The following is a 12,257-nucleotide window of genomic DNA, read 5'->3' as shown; positions in this document are numbered from 1 at the left end:
CAGAATGGCTAGGAGGGCTCTAGTGCACAAACACAGTCAGCCAAAGCATGAATCCTGCCACAGGCTACGCTGGAGATGAAGGATGAGACCCAGGGAATCTCATTTATTTTCCCTATGCAGTATTGTTCCCACACCAACTGTGTATGAGTTCATATGTAGAACAGGGTGGGTTTTTTTTTTACCTTGTAATTGTCCCTGCCATGCAAGCAGCTCTGTTGCTCAGTGTGCTGTGATCACGGGCCTGGGCACTGCACTGCCATTCCTTTGACTCTGGGAGCAGGAGCACCAAGTTCAGCATCATAATGCCAAGAGCACCAGGCACTGTAAAGGCTGTATCAGTGCTGCCACTGACAGTCAATGCTCCCTCCAGATCAAAACTTCAGTCAAGGGCATTTCTAAGGATAAACTGCCCGCTGTGTAGCTCAATCCTTAGCACTAGTTGCAGCCACAGTGTCAGCACAATGAAACCAAGTTATGTGATCACCTCTTCAAAATCTTGAAACAAGTGGTCAGAGCTATGACCTCTAAAACATCCTGCCAGGCACTACCCTTTTCTCCCCACTACAGCTGTACTATTACTAGATTACCTGTAGGTTTTATCCAGGTATGGTGTTTCCACAGCTGCTTTAAATCCATTTCCACCCACAGCTCCAAACCTGACAGTGGAGTCATTCATTGTGCTCTGTCCTAGAAAACACAAAACAAAGCAGAGTTTAGAGATCCTGCCAGAGCCCCTTCAATCTTCAATCTTAACAAAAAGTAGATGCTACAGAAAATTGTAAAAGTAAGAAAACACCACCCATACATGTACAGACATCACCTAATTCTCATTAACACATACCCCGAGGAACACAGTTACCTCAATGCACAGTACAAAACTCAGAGACAGCAGCACCAGTCTCTTGTCTCACAGTACACTGAATATTACACTGTATATTCAGTGCTCTGGGAATGGCTGGGTGCCTCAGAGCCTAGGCAGCTATTCCCAGACATTTACACTGCCAAGTAGCAACATACCATCAGAACAGTTTACATGAGATACCATTTGCTACAATCGACTCAAGCTGAAGCTAGGCAGGGGGATATTACCAGCATAAGCACATAACCAAGTGACGAACACTGCCTTCTCATGAAGCCAGTGCACCACCAGAATGCTCCTGTGCCACCCAGACTATTGGAGATGAGACAACTGAGCTCAGACCCACAGTTGAACCAGATATATCTCACTCCTGATTACTAAAGGCTTGAATGACAATCACCCTACTAGTCCCCACAAAGTACCACTCTCAGGAACAGAGGGCTTAACAAGACAGTGAAACATGCTCTCACCATATCTGTACAGAGAGATCTTGTTATCAGCATCCAGGACAGCCATGTCTCCACTATGTTTGGGATCTGAGTGAAATGCAACCTGATTAACTGCCTGTTGGAGCCAGAGCTCATAGGTACACATGGGTGGAGGCACCACAGCATGCTGGAACGCTGTGACAAGCACTTTATCTGTGGAAGAAAAGACAAAAAACAAACAACCAGTAACCCGGTCCAAATGTTAGTGAGGCTCTCGTTAGGTTCTTTATGGAAAGCAGGAACAACGTTACAGGAAAATACACTTGCTGTGCCCTTACTGGTAAACTTCACTGAACCACCTCTGAAGTTTCCACCAATTACATGGTCCCTCTCACTAATAGCTTTGTAGGAACAGCAGCTAACAGAATTACCATAATTCCATCCAACCTGCATCCAAAAGGCTACATCACCTCTTCTGACCCTAGCGCTGCAAAGCAGTCCCACTCCTTACCTCCATCTATGACAGCCACATTTGCCATATGCTGGCTATTCTCCCCCATCCCACGGTCTGTGGTCCAGTGCCAGTCATAGGAGAGGTAAAGCCAACCCTGGCAGAGTACATACAGTCTGTACGGGTTCTCTCGGTCCCACAGCAGTGACACCAACTGATTTTCCTCCGAGCTACCAAAATGTAGACTTTGCTTCAGGTACCAGTGATAGTTGCCTGTGGTCCACAGTTGAACTATAGAAAAACAAACCGTTACCACAGACTACCACTTCAGACCCATCTCAAACCCTCCCCACCACCACTGCTCTTCTAGGGGTGTGTTAAATGTAATGAAAATAATAGTTCTAGCCTTCAGGCCATGGGCTGTGTCATACAACACCCAGCACAAGAAAACTCAACAACAGAGTCTGTGCAAAAGAGTCAATCCTAGAATTCTTTGAGGTCCCCTTGTGAGAAGGCATCCTATGTTTTACAAAGGACTCACATCTTTAGCATTCCATTAATACCACTGCCAGTTACAGCAGCCTGGAAGATACTTCGAGCTCAGGCTGAAGTTCCAGTTCTTCCTGACTTGCACAGGGGTCTCAAAGCTGTAGGTAAGCCTCCACAGTGTCTCCTAATTTGCAGAGGAATACCCACTGCTAACAACATTTGCAGAAAGTGTAAGAGCCAGAGCTTCACACAGTGCTCTCACCATAACTCTTTGGGTTGGAGTTTTCCACCTTCAGATCTTCCAGCCATATAGCCAGGACTGTAGAATCAGCATTCCAAAGCAGTTCATTAACCTGCAGAAACAAACATAGCTCTTACTGATACTATTGTTTCTGTGTAGGATGGGTATGCTCCCAACTCGTTTACAAGACCATGAGTTGCTCCTTATTTTTAACAATGTAAGATGCATCAGTTAATATACTAACATAGCCCTCATGTATTGAAAAGCTCCTAACAGCTAGAGCAAAACATCCTGAAACAGAACCCGTCACAGTGGCTCCACAGAGCTGAAGAGGCAATAAAACCACAAATATGACAGTAGTGTTCTCTTTGTTGTTTTCCTTGGCCATGAGGAAGCATCTTCCAAAAGACCTCTCAGCATCCAAAGGCAGAAGTTGAAGTAACACCCCAGCAGTAGCTCCTCACTTCTCTTATTTGGGATAATGTGAGTATTTCAGTGCACAGCTCTTGCCACAGCTGACAACCTGAACAGCATTTTTGAAGAATCTGCCTGGTAGAAAGTATACAGGGGCCGGAAGCACTCCAGAGTTACAATCTCCCTGTACTTTTCTCTGTAATATGGGCTTGCAGAGGGCACTGCATCTTCTCCACAGTCATCTTTATCATTCTCTTTTCAGGTCATAGAATCTGGAAAAGATCTATTCCTCCTCATCATCATGCTCTAACCAAAGAAACCAGACACACCACTTACTTTGACCTGCCCTTTCTGGAATGGGAGGGTGAACTCTCCATGAAGAAGTCCATTCTTCTCCAAGAAAACCACATCATGTCTGTTGGGTTTTTCCTGTGTGGATGCTATCAGGTTTCCAGAGGGCCTTAAGAAAGAGCCAAATGAAACATGTTTGCTCACATAACCACTAGCTGCCATTTTACACAGCAATCATCTTGCATTTTCTCCAGGGACATGAAGAAAAGAGCAGCAGAGGATATGTTTTCCTCAGTACTGTTCAGATAAAGTCATAGGTCCAGCACATTTTCCAGGGTTCATGACATCCTCTGGTGAGCAAGTAAATGCATCAGCAAAAGGACCTCTAATATTCCTATTTATACAGTTGAGTCCAAAACCACTTGTCATTGAGATGGTGGAGAATTTAACCCTTCTTCCCACATGTAATGCAAGTATTAGGCTTTTCAGGGTTTAAAAGGCTACTCTTTCTCATGCTGGATCAGAAGGAAGCTTTCTTCAAGTTTTGGGAAAAATAAACAAACACAGGAGAAATTAAATTGATGCTGATCAAAGACTGTGACCAAGGAATAAAGGCAACACACTGCTATCAGCATGCAGACTGCTTTGTTACTCACTTCCAGGACAGGGCTTGTTCTAATCCCGAGATAGGCTCACTTGTTGACTGCAACACAAGCTCTCTGTTCCATACTCGGACCTTCCGAGCACCTACAGGTTGAGAGAGCAGTAAGACAAAGGTGTAAGGAAGCACTGGGAAGAGACTCGTCTAATTTTATGAGGGCAGGAAAGCAAATTTTGATGCACATGAATTTCTCTTGTATACTTTAAGAGGTAAGAACTTATTCTGTCTTGGGCAGCTCTCCCATAGTAACTGAGTTGCTCTAAAGGAACTGAGTAGGAATTTCAGTCTGATGTAGCTCAGTCATAGAAATTTTCCTCTCCAACTTTCACCACAGACATGCCAAAATCTTCCTATAAATACATGATCCTCCCTAATCTGAAGTACTGAAGGTAAAAACTAGTGGAAAAGCAATGCAGTTTGGTGCAGTTCAATATGTTGACCAATGTACTTAAATTGCTCAGTAATATTTACCATGGAAGACATCAATTACAGTCTTACAAGAAATGTATTTGCTCATCACCTCTTTGGCTTTAGGGCAAAACCTAGAGGGAAGTATTACCAGTACTTAAACGAAAGTGTGCAAGGCCAAACTGCTCGTATGACAGACAGTGTGTATGGCAACTCAAACGCATTCATCCATTTGGCACTGGGAGCCCATCCCATTGCTTAGAGGGTTAAGTGGTGATTTAGCACTGGTGAAAGAAGCAGTTCAGGTAGTAACTACTCAGTAGTAGCCTCTCTTGGTTTCACTGGACTGACAACCAAACTGCAAACAAAGTATTCAAAAGACTGTGTCTATAAAGTGTCTCCAAGATAAACAAAATAGAGGAAAGAGCAATTAACTGGCTCAACTCACCCTTGCTTTAAGTGGCCAAGAGATCAGAAATGCCAGCTAGATCTTGCTTTGCCCAGCTCCTGCTTAAGAAGCCTCTTATACACGTTGGTATTTCAAAGAAGTTTGGTCCCATACCTGTCTCTGGACAGACAGCACTCACTGCAACAAACTGCCCATCTCCTCTCCACGTCACCCGAGGCCTGCTGTCATCCCAGGTCGAAGTAGGTGACACTTCCTGAAGTTACACAAAAGAAAGTTGCATCAAAGCTTGGGAAGGCAACTGCTGTCTTTGTCTAAACAGACAGCATTGCTAACCCAGCTCTTTCAAGAGCCTTGTCATGAAATCAATCCATTAAAAAATTTTAAGGCTGTAAAGTTAAAAATTCGTTACTCAAAATGTTAGTTTAGTCAATACTAGAATTAAAACTGTCTGTAAATTCAATCTGCTCCTCCTGCAAGTGCATATGACTATTCACATGATCACACACTATCCTTCCCCTCCACCAGGGTCTCTGCTTATACATCAGCTGTGCATAAGCTGGACACAAGGGTGAATCAGGGTTTCTTCATGTCTGATGCCTGGAGTCACTACCCCTTGGAAGGTGAAAGGTGAAAAAGTCATGCCATCCAGGCAGTCTATATAGCAGACAGAAGCTGTAGCAGACAGAAGCTGGGATGAGAAGGAGTATTCTTTGAGGCAAACAGGTTCTTCATAGAACAACAGAGGAAAAAGAAAACCAACCAGAATACACAAAGAGGCAAGTGTTCAAAGGTTTAGCTTTATCAAACTAGGCATATTTTCCCAGATACAGACAAGACTTGTCCTGTCCCTCCTAACAGTAAAGCTGGAACAGGACACGTTTCATGTCTCTGCACTCTAGTCTGCCAGGTTTCAGCAAGACAGTTCTAAGTTTGAAATTTAAACACAAGAATTAAAATCCAGCAGTGCAGTGATTTTAGCTACCTGACTTTTCACCAAATAAAAAGCAGAGAAAAGAAAACCCAAACAAGTAAGTGTCAGCTAAAAGAGGAAAGAACTAAAATGTGCAGCCACATGGAGCTGCCTCACATGACTGATGACGCTCAATAGCCTGTTGTTCTACTCTTGCCTTCTGGGAGCTCAAACTACTGTTATTTCTGCTTCTCTCAACCAAAATGAATGATATTTCTCTTTGTCATATAAACACTTTAGTATATAGCACTCATTCAAGAAAATCTGTCACGCTGATTTAAGGGTGGCTTTACCTCTGCAAGCACTAGCACTTGCAAATCTTGCTTTGAGTTCTGTACGAACAGTCCTATGTACTCCCAGCTACAGTCTTGAATTCAGAAGAGGATAAAAACACTGGATTTCAGGTAACAACAGAAACAAACAGAAGCCTATGAAGACAACTACTAGACAGGCAGTGGCAAACTGGAACCATAGGAATAACAAAAACTCTCTTTATACACGTTTTTCCAGAGACAGCATGGGCCTAACATAAGAGAACTAGTATAGTACCGTCTGTTTGCGATGCGCTGCCTGTTTTCCCTCTGATCCATGGAACTGTGTCTCCTTTTTACCCCAGCCAAGAGCAACAAACTTTCCTGAAGAAGAAACAAACATTGTAGCGCAAGATTTACAGCACTACTTTGCACAGTATGGTAAACACAACCACAACTTCAAGCCACCCACACCTTCCATCCAAGTTTAATTACAGAAACCTGCAGGAAATGTACATAGTGCAGGAAGTCGTCTAGTACAGGGAACTTACTTGACTTTACACTGACAAGTAAAATACTGGCATTACCCTTCAGCTGCCCAGCAGCATTACAGTCTAAAATGTCTCCTGGGGCCCCGAAAATGATCAGCTCCATTTCTTTACTTTCCATATGCTTACAACATGCCAATGACATCAGCTTGAACAACTTCGTTTCAGTGCACCTCTCACCTTCCCCAAACTCATCTTGGTGGATTTGCTTCTCAGTAATTGGTTCAAAATCCCTTGTCATCATGATGAGTGTTTGCTGACCTGCAGCACAGACATTAAATACATTATTGGTAATGGTAGCTCCAGCAAATAAAAACTCATATGTTCTCCTGTGTTGTTCTATTGTTCCATCATAACCTTGAATACAGAAGTATTTCTAATGGTAGTATGATACTGAAGAGAACACATCCTTCAAAGCAGAAAATTTCAAACTGGAACAGAAGAACACTTTCAAGTCTCTCTCTTCAAAAGCATGCTTCCTGGCCTAACCTTAACAAGTTCTTTCTACCTTCAAAGTAAGTACCTGGCACTCAAACATTTTCTCTTGAGATATAAAGAACGTGATTGGGAGCAGCTGGTATAGATTTATGACAGGGAAACCATGCCTGACCATCCTGATAGCCTTCTACCATGAGATGACTAACTCGTAGATATGGGAAGACCAGTGGATGCAATTTATCTTGATTCTAATAAGGCTTCTGACACTGTCTCCCACAACACCATCATGGACAAACTGATCAAGGACTGGATAGATAAGAAGACAGTGGACTGAAAACCAGATGGCTGAACTGCCAAGCTGAAAAGCTTGTTGTCAGTGCCAAAAAACCCAGCTAGAGGTCAGTCACCAGTGGTGTGTCCCTGGACACTTGGGCCAATGCTGAACATCTTCATTAATGACCTGGAAGATGGGACACCGCAGGGGTAGATCACAGAAAACTGGGCGGAGTAGCAGGTACACCAGAAGGTTGCACTGCTGTCCACAGGTATCTTGTCATGTAAGCGAGATGGGCTCTCAAGAACCTCATAAAACTCAACAAGGGAAAAAGCCACGTCCCACACCTGAAAAATAATAATCTCAGACACCAGGACAGACTTGGGAGCCAAGTGGCTGGACAGCAGCTTGACAAAGAAATGACCTGTGTCTCTTGGGGGACACCAAGTTGAACATGAGCCAACAGTATGTCCCTGCTGCATAGGTGGCCAACAGCATCCTGGACCGCATTAGGAGTGTTGCCAGTAGGTTGATGGAAGTGATTCTTCTCCTTTACTCAGTGCTGGTGACACGTGTGGAAAACCGGCTCCAGTTTTCAGCCCCCCAGTACAATACAGACACAGACATACTGGAATGAGTCCAGCAAAGGATCACACAGATGATTAAGGGCTTGAAGAATATGGCACACAAGGGGAGGCTGAGAGAAGCCAGACTGCTCTGGAGAGAAGGTGAATATCATCAGTGTGTATAAATATCTTATGTGGGAGGTGGGGTACAGTAAAGCAGACAGACTGATAATGGTGCCAAGTGACAGCACAAGAGGCAATGGTCACAAACTATACCACAGCAATTCCATTAAAACATAAGAAATCAATTTTTTATTGCTAGGGTGGTCACAGATGGGAATAGGGTGCCTACAGAGGTTGTGGGATCTCTATCCTTGGAGATATCCAAAACCTGACTGGGCACGTTTCCCAGCAACTTGCTCCAGATAACCTGCCTTGAGCAAGGAGGTTGGAATAGGTGATTTCCAGAGCTCCTTTTCAATCTCAAGCTTTCTGTGATTCTGTTTTGCTTGAGGATGTTTTCTAGGTGAGACACATCAGTAGCTAAGTTGAGCCTGTGGCACACATAATTCCTACTAAAGGACAAGAAGCAGTTTTTGTTACTAAGAAATCAAATCGGGATATAAAGCAGGACTCTCTATGTTTTAGAGGCATGATCAAATATAGTTCCATGGAAGATGTGAAAGATTAATTACTGTTCTATAAAACTCAGCTTTCTAGCCCTGAACAGCTTCTGCTTAGATCACCAAAGCACCTCATGGATCATGGAATGAAATTTCATACACAGGATCAGTTGGGTTTTTCTTCTCTCTCTTAGTCCCAGTTTCCTAACTTTGTATTTCGCTTCTTCCATCTTAAGTTTAACCATGTTTTACATTTTGGCTATAGTGAGTTTCACTGCTAAAGACAGGAAGCTTTACAGGCTGTTGTGATACCTGTTGCAAGCAAAACAAGCTCTTGGTCAGGGCTCCAGCTCATGGTACTCAGACCGCTGTCCACAATTCCAACACATTCCACCTGCAAGACCAAAATAAGATCACAGAAGTGCAGGAACACCAGTGCAGCACCATCGTAGCACAAAAGCAATGAGTCACCAAGGCAGGGAAAACCTGTCCTGTTTAAAAAAAGTTATAAGTCTTTCTTTACCCTTTGTGTCGAATGAAACAAAAGAAACATTTCTAACCAAAGATGGTTCCAGAATGTTTATGTATGAGAGCCCAGATAACCTAGAGACTAGCATTTTCTACCATATACAGTTTTAATATGAGCTTTATTCTGCAACTCTTAGTCTTATATCAACACGTATAGTGTTAATACTAATATTGCTTGATCAGGTCTGTGGTTACATTGGCAAACATAGTAAAATATAGAACACAGACATAATGGTTCTTACCTGGAGAATTCCAACATGCAGTTAAGGGACACTGTATCAATTAAAACTCTGATCAGCTTGTGCACGCTGAACTTAACAATTTTATACAGCTGCACTAACTTAAACGTTTATGAAAAACTGGGCCAGTTTTAATGGACCATCAGGAGTATATCGGCAACAGCAGCAGGCAGAGAACTGTCATGCACTGTTACCCTGATTTGCCAAAGGCATGGAACTGAACAACTGTGATAAACAGCAAGATGATGCCATTTAAGTAATTAAACTTGGGTGTCACCATCTTTTCAGGGAAACAAAGTGGGACTGAGCACTGGTGGGCAGAGTAACCATCACTCACATGCAAAAGGTTTCAGAACAAGCAGTGTAACCTTTAAAACTTTTCTTGGTGCCCAGACTGTGACAGAAGAACACAACTTTAAAACTGAGAAACTAAACCAAAAAGCCTTGAAAGCTAGACTTCAACTCTGCCCCATACATCAGCGCAAGAAAAGTCTCATGCATCACATCTTTTGCTAATCTCTACTTCCTTATGACATGTTTTAAGTTGCAATATGGGACTGTGATGTCCCATATTGTATGCTTAAGTGGTATCTGCAAATCAAACCCAAACAAGAACCAAAACAGGTGAGCTGCAAATAACCACAATCTTGACAGCTAACTCAGACAGACCACCGTCATCTCATGCCTACCTACACCTGCACCACTGGGCTGGTACTGAGGGAACTGATGCAGATTTCAGAGGGTGCTGCTGTGGTATTTAAGTGTCTTGCTGAAGACTGTACAAATCTGACACTGAGGAAGGGATAGAAAGCAAGTATCTCAGTTCCTGTCATATTTACTCAGCCAAGGTATTTTCCCTTTAGTGTTTCCTAGGGCTCTTTTGTTCCAAGTGTTTTTCAAACACAACACACAACACTTTCTCCTTTCCTCAGTTAAGCCATGTCAGCATGATGTTCTGTATTGACTGATAACCATAAAAAGGTAGCTACACTGTGAGTTATGAATGGATTACTTTATTCTGTACCTAGTCTCAGCAATACTCCTGTAAGACTGTTCAGTGGATGCTGTGCTGCTGGGCATGTGCCAACAGGCCCCTGAGCAAATACACAGGACTAAGGCAGTGGCCAGGCAAGCCACTGTTTCAGTTCCAGTTCTTTTATGGCGTTTATATTCTGTCCTTAATCCTGTTCAAGGCTTCCACAAAAATCAGCTCATCCGTCCAGAAAAGAGGGACTAAACATATCTCAGTATGGAATAAATATACAACTGCCCCCTGAAGAAATTACAACAGTGTCATTCTTTCATTTGAAATCCCTCAGTATTGTTGTGTCTTTCCTGATATGTTACCTGCTTTGTGCTGAGATTGCACAGTAGGATGTCTCCAGCTGCTGTAGCAACACACACGCACTCCTGCTCTGGAAGATCTTCGATACCCACGATGCAGCCACTTCCATCCTCAGGCATGAAACCCTCCACAGTCAAGGAAAGTTCTCTTGTCACCTTGACATAGAGAGGCCAATGACTTATTAACTACACATCACCTCGATTTTTGCAGAAATGACAGAATAACATCCGGGGGTATATTTCATCCTACTGCAGTTGTACAAAGCATTGCACAGCAGAAGTGAGCACAATAATGGGACCAGGACACAGCCAATGTGCAGGTACTTATTTTCACTTACCCATAGGAAACTGTGAAGGTCCTCTTATGTTAAAAGTGCTAGACAGACAATGAGAAAACCTACATAAGGGGGGAAAATAAAAAATGACAATACCAGAACTTCCAATTTGTCTTGCTAATCATCTTTCAAAACCCTTTTCACACTTGTCCACACAGGGTCAATGTTAAGAGGCAAATAATTGCCTAAGTGTCCCAATGCTTTTAAGGGGTCATTCAGACTTTACAGACACTGCATAAAAAAAATTTCAAAGGAAAAGCATTTGGATGTGCATTCAGGTACAGCAAAGCAGGAAAGTTTTAGCTAAAATAGTTCTCTCCAGCTTAGTTGCATAAAAGTTTACACATCCAGTCACAAGGGTACACAGTAATATAATACAGACCTGAAATAAAATGCCCCCTCCCCCCAACAGAGAAGGAAGCTGATGCATTCAGCAACTCAAGATAGGCTTCAAATTTTTATTCTAAAAAGATTTTAGTTGATAGCCTTCACAAACAGACAATGGAGATTTTCAGAAAACACTATTCTTTAAAAATTACATCCCAGAAAAGCCCAAAAGCTCTTCTATCAACTAACTTCAGAATTGAACATGCTGAAGTAATTAGATGCCTTAGAGTTGCACTGTTTCCAGAGAAGACACTGCAACGCAGCTCTAACAGGAATTAATGCTCAATAGCATTCTTTTTTCTTTAGTGATACGGTTTTTTCCTTTTCACTAGAGCATGGTTTCAAAAGCATCCTCATGTACTCTTCAATATCCCTTTGCCTGTTTGCTTCCGCTTTGTGAATGTCTCTGATGCCACTGTTCGCCAGATCATGCTTAAGACTAAACCACAGGAATGGCCCATGTCAGCTACAGCCACGCTCTTGGGGGCAGATTTAATATTTTAAAAGCACTGCAAATCACTTCAGCCACCAAGATGGCAATGCAGCCTCACCGCCCGCTTCCCAGGCACCACGCGGCAGCAGCGGGCGGTGGCAAGGAGCGGCAGCAGGCTCTGACACCCCGCAAACGCCGTTACAAAAAGAGCCGTACGACAAGGCAGAGGCAAGCTCCCGGCGGGCACCGATGCGCTCCCGCTGCCGGAGGCACAGAGGCTTTATTCCAGCTCTGCAACGGGCGGACCCACACAGCCCCTCACAACGAGAGCCGACAGGCACCAGCACCCTTCCCCGAAGCCACAGCCTTGTCCCGAGCGTGAGGGAGACAAACGGGCGCGGCTCCCGCTGCGCCCAGCGGCGGCTCTCACCGAGTCACCGGCGGGGCCCAGCTCAAAAAGGCCATGCTGGGAGCCCACGAGGATCGTCTCGGGATCGGCGCCGAGGCAGAAGCACTGCGGGGTGCCCGGGGCGGCAGCGAAGCGGCGTCCAGCGCTCCGCACCAGCCGCAGGTTCCTCATGGCGAGGGGGATGCGGGGCAGCGCCTCGCCTCTCACAGCGCCGCCATCTTCTCCAAGGCGGGACGGCGGGTGGCAGTGACCGCGCATGCG

At 44.1% G+C, this 12,257-nt stretch overlaps 1 protein-coding gene across 1 annotated transcript in view; it reads right to left on the bottom strand.

Moving 5' to 3' along the window:
* The window catches only part of ELP1 (elongator acetyltransferase complex subunit 1), a 33,356-nt gene extending 21,125 nt beyond the window's left edge, over positions 1–12,231 (bottom strand). Inside the window, exons 1-12 of the mRNA XM_033001734.2 lie at positions 12,018–12,231; positions 10,436–10,588; positions 8,634–8,715; positions 6,601–6,681; positions 6,171–6,256; positions 4,805–4,904; positions 3,830–3,920; positions 3,219–3,342; positions 2,490–2,580; positions 1,799–2,029; positions 1,330–1,500; positions 588–687 (exon numbers count right to left, since the gene is read on the bottom strand). Of these exons, the coding sequence (XP_032857625.2) occupies positions 588–687; positions 1,330–1,500; positions 1,799–2,029; positions 2,490–2,580; positions 3,219–3,342; positions 3,830–3,920; positions 4,805–4,904; positions 6,171–6,256; positions 6,601–6,681; positions 8,634–8,715; positions 10,436–10,588; positions 12,018–12,167 (1,460 nt within the window). The 5' untranslated portion in view covers positions 12,168–12,231. The remainder of the gene's footprint in view (positions 1–587; positions 688–1,329; positions 1,501–1,798; positions 2,030–2,489; positions 2,581–3,218; positions 3,343–3,829; positions 3,921–4,804; positions 4,905–6,170; positions 6,257–6,600; positions 6,682–8,633; positions 8,716–10,435; positions 10,589–12,017) is intronic.
* Positions 12,232–12,257: the final 26 nt, after the last annotated feature.

Source organism: Tyto alba, unplaced genomic scaffold (assembly GCF_018691265.1).
Source record: "Tyto alba isolate M040663 unplaced genomic scaffold, T.alba_DEE_v4.0 Super-Scaffold_13, whole genome shotgun sequence".
In the NCBI taxonomy this organism is placed as follows: domain Eukaryota; kingdom Metazoa; phylum Chordata; class Aves; order Strigiformes; family Tytonidae; genus Tyto; species Tyto alba.
The sequence above is the reverse complement of the archived record's forward strand: the minus strand, read 5'-3'. Positions and strand labels throughout refer to the sequence as shown.